The sequence below is a fragment of the Suncus etruscus genome, chromosome 8, assembly GCF_024139225.1.
Source record: "Suncus etruscus isolate mSunEtr1 chromosome 8, mSunEtr1.pri.cur, whole genome shotgun sequence".
Lineage (NCBI taxonomy): Eukaryota > Metazoa > Chordata > Mammalia > Eulipotyphla > Soricidae > Suncus > Suncus etruscus.
The window spans coordinates 116,301,352-116,323,634 of record NC_064855.1 but is presented as its reverse complement, the minus strand read 5'-3'; the positions used below and the strand labels follow the sequence as shown (position 1 = coordinate 116,323,634).

Genomic DNA, 22,283 nt, shown 5'->3' with positions numbered 1-22,283 from the left:
CTTCTTCCCCCCCCCCCCCACCCCACCCCGTTTTTCTCCCTGTTTTAGGAAGATTGTAACGGAATATTCAGAATTAATGTAAGTGTGTCCAAGAATTTAAATTTAAAATTAAAACCTGGAGAGAAGAAGCCTGGATTTTGGGTGCCCCGAGTTTGGTAAGCATAGCAGAAAATTAACCTGAAGAATGCTTGATTTATTAATCTAAGGCTTTTAAAGAGGCTAATATGGCATGAAACTAAAAGCAATTCTGTTAGGAATGTAAAGATGATGTTAAGGAATACAAGGCTGAGCCATGAATTACAAAGAATGCGAAAGTATACAATGAACACACACACACAAGCCCACGTTACTTCATGAAATGGAATGAGATATTGCGGTCGTGTTTTTCTAGCGCTCTGAAAACATTTATGTAGATCCTTGTGGCTTTAGAAATTAGACAAGCTTGAAAAAAAACGTTTCTAAGAATCAAGCGCAGAGATTTCTCTATCACATTCTGACTAAACTTCACCAGAGTTTACAGTTTTATGACAGGAGCTGGTTTTCTCCTCACAGTTGCGGAGAAAGCTAAATCATTGAGCAATTTCCACTTTAAACTCCATTTGCATCAAAGGAGTCCCTTTATTGGAACTCTGTCAGGAACCCTTCAGCAACACAGTTGATGAGCTTGAGCTCTTTCTTTAATATCCATTTCTCTTGAAAAGGAGCTTCCCAAGCATTTTTCAGCCCAGCCCGAACAATAGTTTTCTTCTTGCTCATCTATTTTCATAAAGACCCTGGGTAGAATCTGCCAGCCTTCCCTATCCCCAGTCATGAATGAAAATTGGGCTCTACCAGCTTCATTTGCCCTCCCAAGATTATTCTCTTTCCCTTTTTATTTCATTTTTACCTCTTAGATACCCACGTGAACCACAATAACTACTTTGCTCTGGTCACAGTAGATGTCCTTTACTAAATGTCAAAATTTGGGGCTGAAGCCATAGCACATACAGCAGATAAGACTCTTGCCTTAAATGTAACAAGTCTGGGTCCTATCTCTGGCACCCCATATGATGCCTGATCACAAAATAGTTAACTCTAACCACAGCTGGGTGTAGTTCCAAAGCCTAAAAAGTAAAATAGCAAAACTCTTTCAAGGGAATAGGATTTCCTCCAGTAGACCTAGGACCGTCTTCTTCAGCGAGCTACAAAGAGAGCTGAGCTACTGAGGATGGGGTGTTGCTGTGTCCTGAAGACCAAAGCTGGAAGTAAAATGGCCCGTCCCAATCACGAGAAACAGGCTTACCTCCAGGCATGTGCTCTGTGGTGGGACCTTTCACTCCTGCCACCAAGCACATCCCCAGGTCTGATGGAATGAAACTTCATGAGAGAGACTAATGATGTTCTAACTGGAATGTGGCCAGAGAGATTTGGAACATACCCCATGATATCAGTAGGGACTAGAACATACAGGAGAGATAAAAGTATAACTCTTGCCAGTGGTACCCTATGACAGTTTTTAAAATTAGCTACTAGTGGGACCGAAGTGATAGCACAGTGGTAAGGTGTTTGACTCACATGTGGCTAATCCAGGATGGACCACAATTCAATCCCCCGGCATCTCATATGGCCCCCCAAACCAGGATTGATTTCTGAGCACATAGCCAGGAGTAACCCCGAGCATCACAGGGTATGGCCCAAAAATGAAAAAAAAATCAGCTACTACCACTCAGACATAGAGGAACAATATTTACTTTTATCAAAATAATTAAAACATGTTATTTATTTACTTTATTTATCTATGTTTTATTGATTGATATTTATTTTATTTTTATATTTATATATACGTTTTACATATACTTATTTGTTTATTTATTTTATATAGTATTTACAAATACTAAATATTTTGTTTTAAGCAGAGTTCTGAGGGATAGGGATATGGAATGTATGAGAAAAAATTGAGCATAGTACATTGTTTTATGATAAATATGCTATTTAGTACTTACTACTCACCAATATTACTCTGGTTTTGAAGAAGAGTTTTGGTCCCTGGCCTGTTGAAGTTTCAAAGAGAACAGACTGAAATGAAAAACAGTTTGACACAATAAGCTAAGATCTTTAATGCAGCCTGAATAAGACCCTAAATTCCCTTATAACTCTCTGGTCTATTGTACGCAGAAAAATATACCAGATAGTGTCGAGTCTAAAACACCTCAACTGGTATATGTTAAGAAAAAGAATCAAAAACCACCCTGTGCTCTAAGTTTAACAGAAACATTTGACTGGGAATTCATCTATACCCCATGCAGAGTCTGGAAGAGGGGCCAGTGACAGGGTTAGGTTTGAAACTTGTTTCTGTAGCTTCCTGCCATGTCAGCCCCTGGTGCCAAAAGAAAGTCAAAGAGTGCTAGAAGACACTCAAGGAAGGTGCCTACTTCAAACTGTGATTGCACCAGAGAGAAAAGTTCAGAGAGGACCCCACAGCTCATATTTGAAGGAGGAAAAGGAATCTGGCCACTGAGTGGGGCAAGGGGAAGAAACAGAGCAAGGGGACTTGATTGCCAAGGTGCAAGGCAAAGCATATGTGCAAACCTAGAGGCACCCAGGGGGCCTGGCTTCTGTAGACTAGAGAGCGGAGGAAGGTGAGAGGCAACTTGGATGATGTCTTTGACCTACCTTCCCATTTCCCTGGGGAGAGGCCAAGATCTCCCCTTTATTTCCTCCATCCCTGCACCATTTCCAGAGGTGAAATGGGACACTTTCTTCCAGCATGAACACAGGGACTTAGATTAAATGTCATTGGGGTATAGAAGATAGATCAAAATGTGAGGACAGAACCAATGTCTTCATCTTATAAATTGGGGAGATATGATGAAGAAAGAGGCTTGTGGAACAACTCAAGGAAGAGAAACAGGAAAAGTGACAGCAAATTCTGATTGTGATTTAACGAGATTCTCTGTAGTTGCAGGTCCAAGTTTCTCAGGTTCTCATTTTAATAGCTCAAGTTAAGCCCACAGAAAGGATTCAGATATTCAAAGTGTTTAAAAATATACCTTCCAACTGTTCAAATCTGTCACCTTGCATCTTGTTTTCCTTAGATCAACCCTACAAATGTATTTTTAATATATTCTGACTTCTGAAAGAGTTAAAACATGAAAGAAGTTTGAGATGCAACAAATCCAGCTTTTACCAAAAGCATTCTGCGAAAAGAAAACTAATAGGGAAGAAGGTTTACATCATATGCAAATAGGAATTGGTTTCTCAAATCATTCGTTTTTGAGAAAATTGCCTTGTTAGAATCCATACACTTCTTTCTAGTTGCGAAATATATTTTGCTTAATTTACACCCCCTCCACCAAGGACAGTTTGTTTTGAAAAGCCCAGAGAAATATAAAACCTTCACACTTACAAAAATATAACCCTGAGTCCTAAGTCTTCATTTCAAAGCAGAACTTCTATGCAAGGTAGAAATGATTCCTACTCCTCAACCTTGACTCAACTCTGTGCTTTTGTATTAGTTCTCTATTCAATAGTAGAAACACAAATATGTGGAAAATAACTAAAGGTCAGCCCCATGATTCTTTCCTCTTCTTTCTTCTGCCCCCATGATTATAGTTATGCCTTAAGAAACTAAAGGTGGTGGAAAAATGCTAAATCACACACAAACACACACACATACACACACTTTACATGGTCAGAATTACTTCTTATTTTAATAAATAAATTTTGATAAAGAAGCTAGCCAGAAAAAGTGGTCACATGCAATTCTAATTCAGTGGAATTCCAAATGCTACTTCAGGAGGGTTCAGTTCTCCATCACAATCAAAAAATGTCCTGAGTATCAAACCAATATGGAGATCTCTTCAAAACATTGGAATAAGACTCCCATACCACCAGTAAGCCACTTCAAAATCAAAGACACAAAAACAGTCATCTAAGAATCATTGTTTTGGACTATATGATTGTCAAAATCTTCAAACTATTTCAGAGAGACTCTAGGAGCTCTCTAGGGAAGTAGCTCAAAGGGATGGGACATGGGCCTGAGAAGGGGGAGGCTCTGAACCTTATCACAGACACCTCACAGCACCACCCCCCAGCACATAGGGTGTGGCCCCAACTACCACTGGTAAAAATTTAAAATAAGCCCTAGTGAAGGAGAAAGGAAGAAACACTAAAGTTCTCTGTGGATCACCTTCCCACTCCTCACCTCACACCAAATACTAAGCAAGATACTTAAAAGGAAATGCATTCATAGAAAAACTCATTTTGGGGGGAGGGATTGGGCCACATCCAGAGGTACTTAGGGGTTACTCCAGGCTATGTACTCAGAAATCACTCCCAGCAGGCTCGGGGACCTTATGAAATGCTGGAAATTGAACCCAAGCTGATTCCAGGTGGACCACATACAAGACAAATGCCATACTGCTGTGTTATCACTCTGGCCCCCAAATTCACTTCTTAAAAGTTTAATTTTTGGTTTGGTGGCTACATCTGGCAGTGCTCAGGGCTTCCTTCTGGCTCTGCACTCAAGGATCACTCCTGATGATGTTCGAGAGACCACATGCAACACCCAGCATTGAGCTGGGGTTGTCTACACGCAACTCAAATGCACAGTTCCCTGTATAATCTCTTCATCCCTCACTTTTGCAATTGGAAAGGAAAGGGAAGAGGCATAGGCATGTCAGATAAAGATTTCCTCTTCTTTCTTCTGTCCCCAAAATGATAGAGGGCAATTTGTTGTTTCTTGTTGTTTTTATTTTAATGAAATGAACATTGGCTTGAAACAGTAGGAAAGTTTGGGTGCTTTTCATTGTATTTCATAATCTCTGCATACTGTAGAATGATCCAAAGTGCTTTGGAAATTTGTAAATTTGAAATCAGCTATGAGTACAGACATTGTATGGTGCATAGAGAGCCTCTAGAAGCTTCAGTGGAGAACTCTTGGATTTGAAAGAGGGAATCCAAGTGAGAGACAGAGAATAATCTGGAGCTAACTAAGGTGGGAGCAAGCCCATCTGGGCATCTCAGGAACCTCCTCTACATCACATGTCTGTGCCAGAATATTCAGGAACATATCACAGAGCAAAAGACACATGGCTAAGTCCCATTCTACTGCTCTCACACTCATAAACTGATACAAATTCTGTAATGTGTGCCTTTTCAGATCCTTCCCCAAACACTTTCAGGAGTGATCTCTGAACATAGATCCAGGAGTAAGCCCTGAGCACAGCCAGATGTGGCCCCCAAACCAAATAAAAAAATAAAAAGCCTTTCAGTGGTATAAACTATTTCCATCTTCACAACCAACCCTGGTGTCCCTTGGTGAACATCTCTCATAGGCACTACATTAGTCCTCCGTCTAATTCATTCCAATCAGAATCATTGCAGAACCTCTGAAGCACAATTCTGAGTTGTGTGTTGTAACTTTTGTATTCTCAATAATGAACACTGCATCCTTGCCAGATACCAAATACCATCATTTTATTCTCATCCATGCATTATATTGAAGCAGCCCTGAGGCCCCACCTTCCAAGGGCAAAAGTGCACCTTAGTTCCAGCATGGGTCCTTGCTTCTTGTGGCCAATCCAACAAACATTCTGCTTTCTGAATTGCAGGGCAAATCCTCGGAACTTTAATTTCGACAATGTAGGAAATGCCATGTTGGCGTTGTTTGAAGTTCTCTCCTTGAAAGGCTGGGTGGAAGTGAGGGATGTGATTATTCATCGCGTAGGACCGGTAAGCAGGAATATGCAAGCCCTTGAACACTGAAATAGCTGCTCTCATTGGTCTTGATGAATGACTATGTCTCTCCTTTCTACAGATGCATGGAATCTATATCCATGTCTTTGTCTTCCTGGGTTGCATGATTGGACTGACCCTTTTTGTGGGAGTGGTGATTGCTAATTTCAATGAAAACAAGGTAAGTTCTTGGCCCCCAAATACCAAACAGCCTTGTTTTTTGCAGGCTTCTCACTTGAGCTCTCTAATGCACCTTTGTCAATCATCTCTTTGGCGAATAATGAGATTCATTCTCTGACCACTGAAAAGCACATCTCTTTTATTGAGATTTAAAAGTATGTTCAGGGGCCAGAGTGACAACACAGTGGTAGGGTGTTTGCCTTGCACGCAGCTGACTCAGGACTGACCTAGGTTTAATCCCCGAGTCCCATATGGTCCCCCAAGCCAGGAGCAATTGCATAGCCAGGAGTAACCCCTGAGTGTCACCGGGTGTGGCAAAAATAAATAATAAATAAATAAATAAAAGTATGTTCAAAAGTTAGGAAAACCATAATTGTTGAAATGGATGCACAAGTTTTAGGGAATACCAGAATAACAAAATAGAAATTGGAGGTCTCATTGTAACTCTGTAGATGAACTTCAAAGTTTAATGGGGTATGGAGTATAATAGAACATTTTAAATGGAAATTTAAGCAACATAAAAAATATTTTCTCATTTCCTATGCAAACGTTACCCACTTTATGAACTCAGAAGGTGTGTTGAGTTTCAAAGAGCTCTTTGATCCCTGCAAGAGCTCACTCTAGAAAAAATAAAAGTTTTCCATCAAAAGGGGGCAAGAACATGTTCTATCACTCTTCTGAGCATGGTTGTGTTGCCTCAAATATACAGGAATCAGCCTTTTGGAATAATAAGAAATCATTGAAATGAGGGCCATTTATTTGGTGCTCACATTTTACATGTGATGTTAGTAATTCTCACAGCTCAAATGCATGGTTGAAATAAAAATATTTTAGAAGGCTGAAGTAACTTATAAAGAGTAGAAAGTACAACCAGAATAGGACCAGGATTTGGAAACGGTGCCTAGTTCAGCCCCGCCTCTGAGTTTTCCAATTCAGAAGTCGAAATTCAGATGTCATTCTGATGGAATGAAGGCTCTCATTTTCTGCCAAGCACCATGCTGATCTCGTCATTCATGGTGAGGACTGATTTGCATGCAGTTCCATCAGAACTCTGATTTGGGGACCACATCTCATGGGACTGTACCATTCATGGTTCCCCAGGCTCAACGTGTGGAACAGTTACTCAGTCAGCTGCCAGCTTTGATATGTGCCTAATGAGAGTGTCATTTTGTTCAGTCTTTCAAAGGGGGAGATTTTTTAGCAGCTCCTCCACTTTGAGCCCTAACTCACTTAAACACAGGTCCTGAGAAGCCTGTGTAAGAGAGAGATCATATGGCCCAGCCCCTCTATTTTACTTCTTAACACATTTCAAAAATGAGTATCTTGAAGTCTCACAGTGTGTTCAGTTGAAAATGGAACTGAAAGAGGGAGCCAGGGTTCTGTGGATGCTTTGAGTCAGGCAAATGGAGTAGAGACTGGAATTCCAGAAGAGAAGCAGAAATCAGTCAGTTCATAGATTTCAGGAACTGCTTGAATACTGACGAAAGAAACTGATCACTGGACAAGTCTACCGGTCCTGAAATTCAAGCCAAAAATTGACCAAATAGAATAAAAAGTGAATTGAAAATAAGAGGGAAAGATACTCTAGAATACTCATGAAGAAAGCGATGAAAAATAAGAAATAAACTATGGCACATGAAAATATTAGATCTCAGGGCCAGAGAGATAACATGGAGATAAGGCATTCACTTAGCATGCAGAAGGATGGTAGTTCGAATCCTGGCATCCCATATGGTCCCCCATGCTTTCCAGGGGCGATTTCTGAGTGTAGAGCCAGGAGTAACCCCTGAGCACTGCCGGGTGTGACCCAAAAACCAAATATATATATTGGATCTCATGAAATTTAAAGGCCCCTGACCCCAACAAGTTCAAAATATGTGTCATGTTCATGTGCATTATACATATTTTTATTGTACAAAGCATCAAAAAGTATCTAAATACAAAAATAAACAAACTTATCAATGAACAATACATTGAGGAAGACAAGAATATGTCATTTCTATATATAAAAAAGGATGCATTGGCTTCATAGTAAAACAATATTAGAGGGGCTGGAGTGACAACACAGTGGGGAGGGAATTTGCCTTGCATAGCCAAACTGGGGTCAATCCCTGGCATCCCATATGGTTTTCTGAGCTTGCCAGGAGTGATTCCTAAGCTCAGAGTCAAGAGGTAAGCTTCCAGTGCTACCAAGAGTGGCCCCAAAATAAAAATTAAATAAATAAATTAAATAAAATCATATTATATACATTTTCACATTCATCAGATAGCCAAATTCAAATGACCAAGTCAGACATTTTGCAAGAATATAAGGAAATAGAAACACTGGTGCTCACTGGTAGTAAATTTGTTTGCTTACTTCTCTTCAGAGGAATAACTTGGCAATTGCAGGTAAATATAAAAAACATTAATTCCAGCCTCTTCTCTCTGCCAGCCAGTATTCTCTTAGCAATAGTCCTCAAACTATGGCCCACGGGCCACATATTGTATTTATTCCCATTTTGTTTCTTCACTTCTAAATAAGATATATTCAGTGTGCATAGAAATTTGTTCATAATTTTTGTTTTTATTATAATCTGGCCCTCCAACAGTCTGAAGGACAATGAACTGGCCCCTGTTTAAAAAGTTTGAGGACCTCTGTCCTAGAGCATCTCTGATGAGAAATATTCCTAGATATTTGCCAGGTGGTGATAAGGCCTGTTTATTGCAGCAGTGTTTATAGACCAGACAACTCAAATCTATAACCATTCATGTTTGTACATCCCCAAACTGTAGTCACAATTAACATAAAACTAGGTATATCTAGTATCTAGTTGCATAGAAAGCATAGTGTTTTTAAAGATAAAAAAAAAACTTCATGAATAAGCAAATACTGGACACCAACTCTATAAAATTTTAAATTCAAAATAGTGCATTCTTATGTAGTTGTATGTACGTAAGCAAAAATGTCAGGGAGAGTAAAATGTTGAAAACTGAAAAGAAGCTAATAGGACTGGTGGGGAAAGGGAAGGGACTTGAGAGGAGGGGTATCAGTTTATTCCATATTTCTTTTATTCTTCTTTTGTCTTTATAATCGAATGTCATGAAGTGCTGTGGACTGTAGTGCATTTTTCCCCTGCGATTTCATTAAATGCTTTACTCTAGAATACAGGATGAATTGATCATTTAGACAGTGATCACTTGTGTGTGACTTCTTACTTATATACTGTGGCTTCTTCATACCCCTTCATACTAGTTTGGCCCTTACAGATCAAAAAAAGTGAACTAAGTCAGTACCTTTAAATAGAAGTAGTGGCTTTGGCCATTTACCACCAGGCGACAGCTTTCCTACCTAATCATTTGGGCAGTAAATAATTCTTTCTGGAAATGTCATCTTGGGAGAAAGAAGCCCTTCCACAGAGTCCTCCACACCCAGATATTTTGTGTCCCCAGATCCCAGAGAAGACTACAATCTTTCCAAGAAATTATGGCCATTATTTTGCCGAGAGTGTCTGCTCTCAAGATCTAGTCTTGACATTAAAAATTCTAGCAAATTCTGCCCAGATTTGATCAACCACCACAATATAGGAAGACCGTGTTTATGTTAAAACCCCAAATCGGTTGTGTTTATGTTACCCTCCCATTCAGAGTGTCGTTGGTCCATGTGGTGCCCTGGACAAAGGCCTATTCTGCTTTCCTTTATTCAGGGCACAGCTCTGCTAACCGTGGATCAGAGAAGATGGGAAGATCTGAAGAGCCGCCTGAAGATCGCTCAGCCTCTTCATCTCCCACCGCGCCCGGGTACCAAAGATGCTCTGATCCCATTCATGTCGGACCCTCATGTTCAGGGTGTCCCCAGGAGTCTCAGATTTCAATTAAAATAATCATCATGAGCCAGGAGGCCATTGTGCATAAGTTAATATAGAGACAGGCTCCCAAATACACATTTCTCCGTAGGCTATTAAAATCAACCACCCAAAGGCTGTGCTTCATTGCTCCCAGGATAAGCCTTAATGAAAAAAAATAAATTTTTAAAGAAACTATAGTTGGGCTTGCTTTCCATCCATCTGAGTGAATTGGATCAAGCCGACAGAAATTGAATGATCCGCTTTTCCTTCCAATCTGGACAGCGTCATGCCCCGTTGTCTTAAATATTCACCGCCAGCCATTTCGGCCAAAACACTGCAGAAGAGATTCAACTGGATGGGAGGGGGATGGATGCAAAATAGATTTTCAGAGGAGAATTTGGGCAATGGGAGACATAGTAAATATGATCTGTGTCTAAAAGGGCCTGACTTGGACCTTTCTTTTTCCAGATAATGATGGTTTTAGAGCTAAGATGTATGACATCACCCAGCACCCATTCTTTAAGAGGACCATCGCTTTACTTGTCCTGGCCCAGTCCGTGTTGCTCTCTGTTAAGGTATTTGGTGGGCATGTAAGACTCTGGAAATGGTTGTTGGATTCACTGTTGCATCCAGAAAGATGTATCCCAAGTGATCATAGCTTCACGACATCTTTTTGATGGTGTCACGAACAGCATTCAATGTTATTATTATGATATCTGGGTAAAGAGAGGAGAAAATGTGTGGACAACAACATATGTATTGTTTGTTTTTTCACAGTGGGATGTGGAAGATCCAGTGACAGTTCCTTTGGCAACAATGTCAGTGGTCTTCACCTTCATCTTTGTTCTAGAGGTACAGCACTGAGTCCCCTGGCTCTGAAGATAAAAGGCATCACATTTTTATTGTTTTATTTTATATTAGGGGCCCATACTTTGAAACACTCAAAGTCTACTCCTGGCTTTTTGTTCAGAAATTACTCCTGAGCAGTGCTCAGAGGGGCCATATTTGGTTCCATGGATTGGTCCCAGTTTGGCCAACACCCAAGGCCTGTATGTGCCCTACCCACTGTACTATCTTTCCTGACAACCCTGATTGTTTAAAAGCAAAACATCCTCCCCCTTGGATAGCACTTAAACTTATTGGGTTTTGGGTTTTGTAGCAAGGCAATCAGGGAGAAAATTAGCATACTCTTGTAATATTTGTTAAGGCTACTTTTCTGAATTTGATCAGAGACTTCACTTAATATTTTGCATTTTTTTCTAACTTCAAGAATTAGAAAATTCTATTGATTACTGATTGTGCCAGTGTTGATCTTTCTAATTGTGTGAGTTCCAACACATCACAAGAGACACCAACCAGTGGTATACTTTAGGGAGTCCTATGGGAAGGTGGTGGGTGACCAAGAGAGTTAGTACAAACACAGTTATTCTAAGGAATGATCCAAATAAGATCCTTTCCAGTGTAGACATCTTAGAAATACAACCAGTGCCTTATTTTAATCTGTTCCAGTTAACGGTTTCCAAAATATTTTACTTGAGAAAGAAAATTGGCCTGCTATCAAATTTACATAAAGTAAGAGGAAAATAGAGTGAAGAATATGAATTTGTGAGCAAGTCAAGTTTGAAAAAAATGATAGATAGGCAGGTAGAGATGTGAGTAAGTAGAAAGAGAATATAGATGATAGATGGATGGATGCAAGATTTCTTTTCTTAATTTATTAACCTTAAAAAATTGTAGTTCTGAAAAAAATTATCAAGGACAGAGGGAAGGGCTAGAGGAGAAAAAAGATGAAAATGATATAAGGACAATGGTGGATGGTCTTTGACACTTTAACTGTAATAAATACAGAAACCTTTGTCCCAGAAGTATAAGACAACACTATTCTTTGTTACCATAATTACAATAAAAATGTACATTTAAGAAGAGGGCAAAAAAAAAATAAAAAGTACTTTATAAAAATATCCCTGTGGTCTGTTCATTGAGGTCTGTGCTAAATGCTGAGCTTATTTGTTCATCACTGTCTTCCCTAGGTCACCATGAAAATCATCGCAATGTCTCCTGCTGGCTTCTGGCAAAGCCGAAGAAATCGATATGACCTGCTGGTGACATCCCTTGGCATTGTCTGGGTGGTGCTCCACTTTGCCCTCCTGGTAGGTACATGTTTGTGGCTTATTTTAATTCTAATCAGATCACCCTATTTCTGTCCTGTTTCGATCCATGACAGCTAACTGTCAAGTAACAGGTTAATTTCCCTCAGGTCTTAGAGCATGTGAGCCAGAAGGACCCTAAAGATGCTCTAGTTTACCCCATTTTCAGAGTATGAGAGAACTAAAAGCAGAGAGACTAAGACCTTTATAAATTCAATAAAAAGGCCCAGTGTGGAAACACTTTCCTGTGTGTTGTCACAAACAATATAAAGAAAATCTATGCCTGCAATGGGAGAGTCTAGAGGGAAGAATGGGAAGTTGGGGTCACTGTGGAGGGAAGGTCACACTGGTAGTGAGGTTGGTGTTGGAACAGAAGAGTTTATGCCTGAAATGACTGCAGTGTGAATAACTTGGTAATTACAGTGTTATAGTAATTTTTTAAAGTATGGGTGTCCTTTGACACAAGATTACCCATATTAAAGCCCTGCCTGCCTATTCTACAGGGTGGCATTTCTGACCCCAGTATACATTTATAGGGTACACCTTCCTTGTGGGTTTGTCTTTGATGGCAGTCCTTGGAGGAAAAATTCCAGAGTGGTTCTATTCCCATCCAATGTGGGCACATTCCTATCCTTGTTCTTCACCCAGCACCTCACCGGGCCTCCTTCCCAGAACCCCATCTGTGGCTGTTGTCACTGGGCACAGTGGGGCTCCTACCGAATCATCAAGCTCTGGCACCAGCTTAATGCCAAGGTAGTTCTTGCCACACTCGCCAGCAGGAACTCTGCTGCTCAGAGGAAGCTTGTCTCTTAGTCATCAAGTTATCCCTGTGCTGTGCATGGATCATGCTTTAGAGGAAGGAACCTGGTTTCCTTGCAGAGAGACAGTTTTGACTCATGCACAGGTGGTCAGAGATGGTGCCAAGAAGGAAACTGGGGCTCAGTCCATCTCTTCCCAGCACCCCCTGCACCCGGAAACAATCTACTCCTCTTTGTCAGTATTCCCCAAAGCTCCATTTTCCCTTGATCTTTCTTTATGTTACACTTTTTTTTAATCTTAAGTTTTTCTGACTCCTAGGAAGATCTGGACCCGCTTTTATGTAAAATCAGTTTTGAAATAAGAAAATTCAACCGAGCAAGACTGAGCCGGCAGTTTCATTTGAGAGTTGATTGGATAGCTCATAATTATTCATGACTTTGGGCAGTGACCTTTTCGGCCCCCCCTTTCCTTTCTTTAGATAAATTTCTTAAAGGAATTTTCACGTTATAAACTAATTATTCCCTCGACTTCAGAGAGGACTTGGAAAGGAAAGGGGAGCCTTACACGAGTCTGTATTTCTTTCAGAATGCATACACCTACATGATGGGCGCGTGCGTGATCGTCTTTCGTTTTTTCTCCATCTGTGGGAAGCATGTAAGTACCAGGCAAAACATCCCCTCAATGGTCGCATGTACACCAAGAAAGGAACAAGGCCTAACTTGAGCTCCTGCTGGGTTTGGAGGGGCTGTAGTCAGCAAGATACTAGGTACTGCAAGTCACAATGCACAAATACAAAACAATAAGAGAATCAGTCATTTGTTGTTAGGTTTGTTTGTTGATAGTTTGATATTTGTGCTGTTTTTGTATTCTTCCTCGGGGCAAATAAAAGTCAAATAGCAGGCATGCAAGCAAATGACCATAATATTTTAAAAAAAATTTAATTTTTAATGAGGTTAAGTTGTTTTATTACCCAAAAAATCATCTTCAGCATAGGGGGGCCAGACTGTGATCTCATATTTCTTAATATTCTTTGGAAAGGGGTGTGCATACAACTGCATTCATTTTCTTACATTAAATGATTGATTTTAGTCTTCACCATGATTTCTTCCTTATACATTACATAGACCCACACAATGACTATATTTTACATTTGATGGTTGTGTGGTATTTAATTATTATTTAGATTTGTTTTGTGAATGTCTGTTTGCAGAAGAAGCATGTGGCTATGTGCCTTTAACACTGAGAACCGAAAAGTGAAGGGAGTGGAAAAGAGGGAAATCCAGGACTATAGCTTTTAACTGAACTCAAGAGACTGACTGCTTTGAAATACAAGTAGAATTTGTCATTTCGTTTGTTTGTTTAGAGCTCCATACCCAGCAGTGCCCATGGGTCACTCCTGTCTCTATACTCAGGAATCACTCCTGACAGTGGTGGGGAGACCACATGGGACACTGGGCATTAACCCCAGGTCTGCTGCATGCAAGGCAAACACCTTATCTGCTGTACTATCTGTTCATCCCCAGAATTTTTAACTTTTTAACATTAAATTCATATTTAATGCCAAGTTGGAAGCAACTTTCAAATGCCATCCTTGAGAATCAATCTCTTGTGCCAACCTGCTGGAATGTTATTTCCTTCCCAGTTCTTGGTGACTAATTCGTAACTTGAACAGTTCTTCCTGTCTCTTGCCTGCTGTCCCCCCTTTCTGCCTTCATCCAGGTAACTCTGAAGATGCTTCTGCTGACCGTGGTAGTCAGCATGTATAAAAGCTTCTTCATCATAGTGGGGATGTTCCTCTTGCTACTCTGCTATGCTTTTGCCGGGGTGGTTTTATTTGGTACCGTGAAGTATGGAGAGAACATTAACAGGTGGGTGGCTGACTCTCTTTTCACTCACTTAATCAAGAAAGCTCTTTTCAGTGATGAAATCACTAAAATCCCAAATTTTGTTTTACTTTGTGTTTTTTTAAAAAATAAAAAACAAGATCTAGAAGGCGTGTGGGGGAGGAGGAAGCAGTCAGAAACAAAATTCGGTGGACAAATTTTAAATGACTTTTTTTTCAGTTCACAATAGTATGGATGTTTACTCTAGAAATCTTAAAAAATTAGGACACACAAAAAAAAGAGAAAAAAATGAACAATTCCACCACCACTTGGGAATAATAACCTCTTCTGATAACTGGGTGATTTTTTGATAACTGGGTGAATTCTAGCATATTCTTAATCTACACACATGCTGCATCCCCTAACAAATATAAAATATTATTAAATGAAAGAATTTTAGATGGCATTGTCTTCCTTTTTGTTTTATTTTTTAATATGGTATGTTATAAGCCTCAAACTAGTCTATATGAAAAACAATGTTTAGTGATTATGTTACATTTTGAAAGTTTGTCTTAGTGTCTTTTGAAATTCTGATACATCCCAAACACACCAAAAATTCCAAATATGCCAAATGTTGCCCGAACTTCTAGTTCTGTGATTGTCTTTAATATAATGAAGAGATGATCCTGAGTTCATATTTGCTAGTAAAATTCATGTGAGAGAGGAATCTCTTTTAATTGCCTGTTAGTCCCTTGCCAGTTAATGAATGGCCATAAGTTGGTACTGTCATTGGGTTCTTCAGACTCAAGTCTTACTAGCAAATAAGAGAGTAGACAACCTTTGCAACTGGTCACATAGCAACCGAATGTGCTCCCAAACTTACCAGCTTTGGGGGTGATAACTATTATTCCTTGGGGGTGAACCACATTACTCATATTCCGTTTTATTTTCTCTCTTAAATTAGGCATGCGAACTTCTCTTCAGCCGGCAAAGCTATTACTGTGCTGTTCCGAATAGTGACAGGCGAAGACTGGAATAAGATTATGCATGACTGTATGGTGAGAAGCTTCATTACTCACTGTGCCTGGATTTAGAAGCTGATCAAAACTCCTTCTCAGGGCGATATCATCAACATTATCCTCGCCTGCGTCAAGAATCCATGTGCTAAATGCACATCTGGTCTTCAGAGCAGAGATTTGGGGGTGGGGGGGGTTTGTTTTGTTTTGTTTTGGTATTTTTTGAAATGGATGAACCTACAGGGAAAAAATATCTGATGAACACAATTTAAATTATTCTAGTTCGCTCTCAGTAGATAAGCATCACATTCTCACTAGTGTTCCCTTCCTCCTACTTTTATTATTTAGGCAAATGAGTACAGAGAGAAAGGGTTGTAGTTAATGTGAAACTGGGTTTTGAGCTATTTGACTGGGGGTGCAGGAGAAAGGGGTTCAGTTTTATTTGAAGGCGCTTGACTCCTGATAAATGCAAGGGCGTTGTGAGGTCCATGACTTTATTGATTACACGGCTTCTTCAAGAAGCATTGTTGAGTTCCCATCTACCCATCTGCAGGCCTCCTGCTGATGGTCACTTTCCCTCAAGCTCAGCTTCCTTCAGGAAACCCCCTACTAACCTGGCAGTTGTCTCTGGTCTGCTGGTGTCTCCTCTGGGGAGTTTATCACAATGGTCATAGTATTGGTTTGTTTTACTTCTTTCATCTCTAGAGCCATATTGTCCACAAATGATTTCTACCAAGATGGCCACCATTGTATCCATCACCAGTTAGTCATATGTGGTTCGGGGCACTTAAAATGTGGCCTGTGCCGTTGAGGAAGCACACCTGACCTTGGATTGGATGTGAATATAAATGTTCCTTTCAGCAACCCATGTAGTTATGGCACAGTACTATATGGATGAGACAGAGTTTGTGTCCACTGCATTAGCCTGTGCCTGGCGTTTGGCAAAGCCATCATCTGAGCTGATTCATGAATGAGTGGCACAGAACTTGCCAACTCAAGTGTAATGGTATGGATGAGCTAAAGACCCAGCAGATTGCCCAGGAAAGGCATAAGAAGTCAGTCTGGAAGAAACAAGAGGCCAGTAAGGAGTGGGGAGTGTTGGATAAACCCAGCACCTCAGAGCAGGGTTCCAGAACTGAGAGACCACCCCCAATCTTTTACTTTCCCACACATCTCAGCTTGATGGCTCTGTAAGAAAACCAGATCTGCTCGGCCAGTACTGGGTCTTCACAGAGGACTTATCATTCCTTCCTTCCTTTCTTCCATCCATCCTTTCTTCCTTCCCTCCTTCCTTCCATTCTTTCTTCCTGCCTTCCTTCCTGCCTTCCCTTCTTTCCTCCTTCCCTCCCTTCCTTCTGCTCTCTGTCCGTTTCTTTTTCCCTCCTTTGCTTTCTTCTTCCCTTCCTTCCTCCCTTCCTCTCTTTCTCCCTCCCTTCCTGCTTTCCTTCCTTCCTTTTGTCCTTTTCCTTCCTCCCTTTCTCCCTCCATTCTTTTCCTCATTCCTTTTTACTCTATTGTTTCCTTCCTTCTGCCCTTTTTTCTCCCTCTGTACATCCTTTCTTCCTCCCTTCCTTGTCTTTTTTCTTACTTTCTTCCTCTCTTCCTTACTCCCTTCTTTTTTCCTTTCTTCCTCCCTTCCTTCCTCCCTTTTTCTTCCAGCTTTCTTCCCTTTCTTCATCCTTCTCTCCCTTCCTTCTTTCTTTTCTTCCCTTCTTCCTTTCTTCCTCCATCCCCTCCCTTCCTTCACTATCTTCCTTTCCTTCTACCTTCCTCCTTTCCTTTCTTCTTCCCTTCCTTCCTCTCTTTTTTCTATCTTCATTCATTCTTCCTTCCTTCTTTTCTTCTTTTCTTCCTCCCTCCCATTTTTTCCTTATTTTCTTTCTTTTCCTACCTCCCTTTCTTCTTTCTTTCCTTCTTTCCTCCCTTCCATTCTTTTTCCTTACTCCCTTCTTCCTCCCTCCCTCCTTTTTCTCCTTCTTTTTCCTCTATTGTTTTCTTTCTTCTACTTTTCCCCTGTTCTTTCTTCCTCTCTTCCTTCCTTCTCTTTCCCTACTTTCTTCCTCCCTTCCTTCTTCCTTCCCTCTTTACTTCCTTCTTCCTTTCCTTTTTCCTCTCTTCTTTCTCCCCTCTTTGCTTCATTCCTTCCCCTTCCATATTTTCTTTCTTCTTTCTCCCCTCCCATATCTCCCTCCTTTTATTTCTTTTATTTTCTATTTTTGTGTGTGTCTCTTTTATTTTCATTATTGTTATTGATCTTCCCAACATTATCCAAAGTGGAACCAGAAGACTTGATATTACTCCAGAAGTATGAAGTTACATGGTTTACAATATTCTTACCATTTATGCTGTAGGTATAAAATATTACTGCACCACACTTCCCACTAAGATGCCAGTAATTCTTTATCACTCTCCATCGGTTGGGTCTCTTCTCCTCCATCCCTCCTTCTACACTTTCTATCCCTTTCTTGATAGCTTTAAGTCCATAATCAGAGTTGACAAATTGGTTGTCACTAGCCAATGTCTAATTCCTAGATTGCTTTCTTTACGTTGTTGTTGTTGTTGTTGTTGTTGTTGGGTTAGCACTCACTCAAGGCTTACTCCTGGTTCTGCACTCATGGATCTCTCCTGGCAGGCTCAGGGGATAATAAGGTATACTGGGGATCAACCCAAGATTAGCTACCTGCAAGGCAAGTGCTTCCCCCCACTGTCCTATGACTCAAGCCTTAACTTTCTTGACATGTCACTTCTGAGTGAGACTACCTGTTACTGATTTGTCTTACTTTGACTTAATTAGCATAGCACATCATGCTTCAGTTCTATCCAAGTAACAAAACACAAGATTCTTCTGTCATAGCCAAGTTATACTCCATTGTGTGTACAGAGATCTCGGGTTGTTTCTGGATCATGGCTATTGTAAATAGCCCTGCCAAAACATAGGAGTCCAGGATTTATTTCCAATGAATGTAGGTGCATTCTTTAAGGCAGGGGTCTCAAACTCGCGGCCCGTGGGCAGCAAACGGCCCTCCATACAACATTTTGTGGCCCTGTTCCAGGGAAATCTTTTTTTGTTTTGTTTTGTTTTTTTAGTTGTTTGGGTCACATCCCCCAATGTTCAAGACTTACTACTGACTTTGCACTCAAGGATCACCCCGACTTTGCCTCTTGTGGCCCCCAGGTAAATTGAGTTTGAGACCCCTGCTTTAAGGTAAAGACCAAGGATCCACACACAAGGTCAGTGTAATTGATAATGGAGAACTCATCTTCCTAACTTGTGCCTCATTAGATAAGTACAGGGAGCATGTCCATACCTTTTGAGTGGACTTTCTGCAGGTAGTCCAGGATGATGGATACTGAGAGGATGGCAGAATGTGGGCTGTGTGGGGGAGTCACTCACTTTCACTTCTCACAAAGCACTGCTCTGGGAAAGCTGCTCTGAGACTACAAACATGGCGTCCACCAACTCTTCTTTATCATTCTGATTCAGTGATTAAATCAGTCCTGCTTTGGAGGAATTCTTGAGAGTTAGTTAGCTTTTATGAGAAGCTTTTATGTCTCTCACTATAGTCAACTGACAGAAATCCTTTTTGCTCTGCTCTTGTCACCCTCCCTCGACCCCACCACTCAAACCCCCATGCCATTAGGTTCAGCCACCTTTCTGCACCCCCGATGAATACACATACTGGGCCACTGACTGTGGAAATTATGCCGGGGCTCTGATGTATTTCTGCTCATTTTATGTCATCATTGCCTACATCATGCTGAATCTGCTTGTGGGTAAGTGATGTTCATAAACTAGTTTTTAAAATCTCTTTAAGCTCTGGTACTTAGATAATTATGTACCATTTTCAAGTCATTATCCAGGTAGCTTGGGGCAGGTGCTTTATGCTATTCATTATAAGTGGATGTCTCTAGGTCTGAAGATTTGTGAAGGTCATAGACAGGAGGCTGATTGTAATGCCAAGAGTTTCACTATTTATTATGATCGTAAATTTCAGATGTACTCTTCTCCTGGATTATGTTGAACTAATATCAACAGGGCAAACTTTCAGAGCTTCAAATCATCAAATGTATGCTTAGGAGAGAAAGACGTTGTTGTCCCAGCTGCAGGGCCACCCAGAACTCAATTTGACCTTCTCAGCCTATCCTGGAACCCTCATCGGAGAGTCGATGCCAGTTGGCAAGAGTCTCCTGTGACACAGAATGTGTGTTTATACCCATGGCTATGGTGTTTGGGGCTTGCAGGAGCTGGATCAGTAGCTTAATCCAAGGATGGCATGTGCCAGCTAGGAAATCTCACTCAAAGCACTTAAAAATGTTGGCTGATAATGTAGGTGATAAAATCCATTATTTATAATAGCTGTTTTACTTTGTCCTAAGAACAGCAGATTTGCACAATTGTCTAACAGATGGAATTTTTTTTCTCCCCTTAGCCATCATTGTGGAGAACTTTTCACTGTTTTATTCCACAGAAGAGGACCAGCTTTTAAGCTATAATGATCTTCGCCATTTTCAAATCATATGGAATATGGTGGATGATAAGAGAGAGGTAGAGGGATGGATGTGGCTGCATGCTTTCCCCCCCCCCAGTACCCCCTATCACCTCCAAATTTGGCTCAGGCCACGCTGAAGACAGTGCCAAGGCTTTATTATTGGCAACCAACATGCACCAAAAGGGTTTTGGGTGACATACAAAACTCTCTGGCTGGCAATTCTGCCAGGTGTACTAGAAGGGACCGAACTGGAAAGATTTCCCCCTCGTGTCCTTTCCTCGTCCACAAACACTCAGGAAACAGGAAACAACACCAAAGGGGGTTCTGAGGAAATAGTCTTGGTGCTGGGTGGGTCAGCAGCAGGGATGAAGTTTAGTGAGCATCAGTATCACCATCAACTGCACTGTGAGTCCTGCTGCTTTCAATATGAACTGAAGCACAGTAAAGGAAAAAAAGCAATGCCTGGATTCTGAGGGGGTTCTGAGGAAATAGTCTTGGTGCTGGGTGGGTCAGCAGCAGGGATGAAGTTTAGTGAGCATCAGTATCACCATCAACTGCACTGTGAGTCCTGCTGCTTTCAATATGAACTGAAGCACAGTAAAGGAAAAAAAGCAATGCCTGGATTCTGAGGGGGTTCTGAGGAAATAGTCTTGGTGCTGGGTGGGTCAGCAGCAGGGATGAAGTTTAGTGAGCATCAGTATCACCATCAACTGCACTGTGAGTCCTGCTGCTTTCAATATGAACTGAAGCACAGTAAAGGAAAAAAAGCAATGCCTGGATGTTACTATACTGAGCCCTATTGGACTCCCCATCTACATGTTTGCATTATAAAGCAAGCAGAAATCAGATTTCCTAGGTTTAACTGAGGCAGTCCTAGTCTGCCTCCTCTTCCTCTTCTTAACACACTGAGGGGGGTGCCTTCTGGGTGTTCTGGACAGAGCAATGAGAAGGGAGGGAAGGTGCCAGTCTTTGAAGAGCCACAGCTTGTGTTTGAGTAGGACAGATAGACTGCACACAACAGAGTTATGGGTGCACATGAGCACACATGGGAACCTGGGGGCAGCTACTGGAGTTGACAGAGCTGTCTTCTGTGGAGGGCTCAGCTGTGCCCAAGTAGGGGTCTCTGAATTAACATGTGACGCATCAAGATATCTAGGGAAGAACCTTAGTGGGCTCAGAGGGGCTGGGTATTTGATGCCCCAATACCCAGAGCTGACATGATTGCCCTATGCCCCTTCCAGGGGGTGATCCCCACATTCCGTGTGAAGTTTCTGCTGCGGCTTCTGCGGGGCCGCCTGGAGGTGGATCTGGACAAGGACAAGCTTCTGTTCAAGCACATGTGTTATGAGATGGAGCGTCTGCACAATGGCGGCGACGTCACCTTCCATGATGTCCTCAGGTATGGGGCCGGGGCCTTGAGCACAGGTGCTGCTACTATCCCAGATTTTACAAGATTCCTGACCCTAAACACCACCTTTCCCAGGGCTGGTAGGCAAGGTGACTGTCTTCCTGTGTGAGGCAAATCTTTTAGGGGGACTATTGTGATGGATCATTTCCCTCTGCTTTTTAGAACCGAGAAGTAGGGGTTTGACACTCTCAAGGAACCCCCAGGCATGATTATTAGGTGCCTGAAGGGAGGCAGCCACCATCCCCTTTCAAATGGGGAAGGCACCAGGTTCAGGTCAACATGGGAGCAGGCCTTGACCTTGGCTTTGCATGCTGCTGTATTCACAAGGAAGACCAGGAAGCACACTCATTGGGAGGGAATGGGGATAAGACAACTACATGATACCCCAAGTCAGCCCATTAACCAACCAGAGATGAACATAAAGACAACAGAAAGGGACAGTCTTCCTTCCGCAGGGAATGTTCCACAATCTGAATACAAGATCACTTACCTTATCCACACTGCTTTAGAACTTTCTCTAAGCCTCTTGGATTTATGACACTTAGCCATGGCATGAAGCAGATACCCAGGAAATTATACTCTTCTAGACAAGTTCACCAGCTCTTGGGGAAGACATCAAAAAACCTGTGTTGTGGGGTAGAAGGATGCCCCAATGTCTGGGTTTTCAAATTTCATTGAGTGCTCATGGCAGAGAAGTCAGCCTGGTGATTGCTTTCTTTTGCCCCCAAGCATGCTGTCCTATCGGTCTGTTGACATCCGCAAGAGCTTACAGCTGGAGGAGCTACTGGCCCGAGAGCAGCTGGAGTACACCATTGAGGAGGAAGTGGCCAAGCAGACCATCCGCATGTGGCTGAAAAAGTGCTTGAAGCGCATCAGAGCCGTGAGTGAACCCCAAAGCAGTGGGCTTTCTGGTTCCTC

The 22,283-nt window shown here is 41.5% G+C and overlaps 1 protein-coding gene across 1 annotated transcript in view; it reads left to right on the top strand.

The window, feature by feature from the left end:
* NALCN (sodium leak channel, non-selective) overlaps positions 1-22,283 on the top strand; it is a 306,322-nt gene that overhangs the window by 269,993 nt on the left and 14,046 nt on the right. Inside the window, exons 28-41 of the mRNA XM_049778612.1 lie at positions 49-155; positions 5,592-5,712; positions 5,798-5,896; positions 9,582-9,675; positions 10,191-10,297; positions 10,500-10,574; positions 11,753-11,872; positions 13,214-13,282; positions 14,348-14,496; positions 15,416-15,509; positions 19,109-19,241; positions 19,898-20,013; positions 21,199-21,356; positions 22,095-22,245. Coding sequence (XP_049634569.1) covers positions 49-155; positions 5,592-5,712; positions 5,798-5,896; positions 9,582-9,675; positions 10,191-10,297; positions 10,500-10,574; positions 11,753-11,872; positions 13,214-13,282; positions 14,348-14,496; positions 15,416-15,509; positions 19,109-19,241; positions 19,898-20,013; positions 21,199-21,356; positions 22,095-22,245 — 1,593 coding nt within the window. The remainder of the gene's footprint in view (positions 1-48; positions 156-5,591; positions 5,713-5,797; positions 5,897-9,581; positions 9,676-10,190; positions 10,298-10,499; positions 10,575-11,752; positions 11,873-13,213; positions 13,283-14,347; positions 14,497-15,415; positions 15,510-19,108; positions 19,242-19,897; positions 20,014-21,198; positions 21,357-22,094; positions 22,246-22,283) is intronic.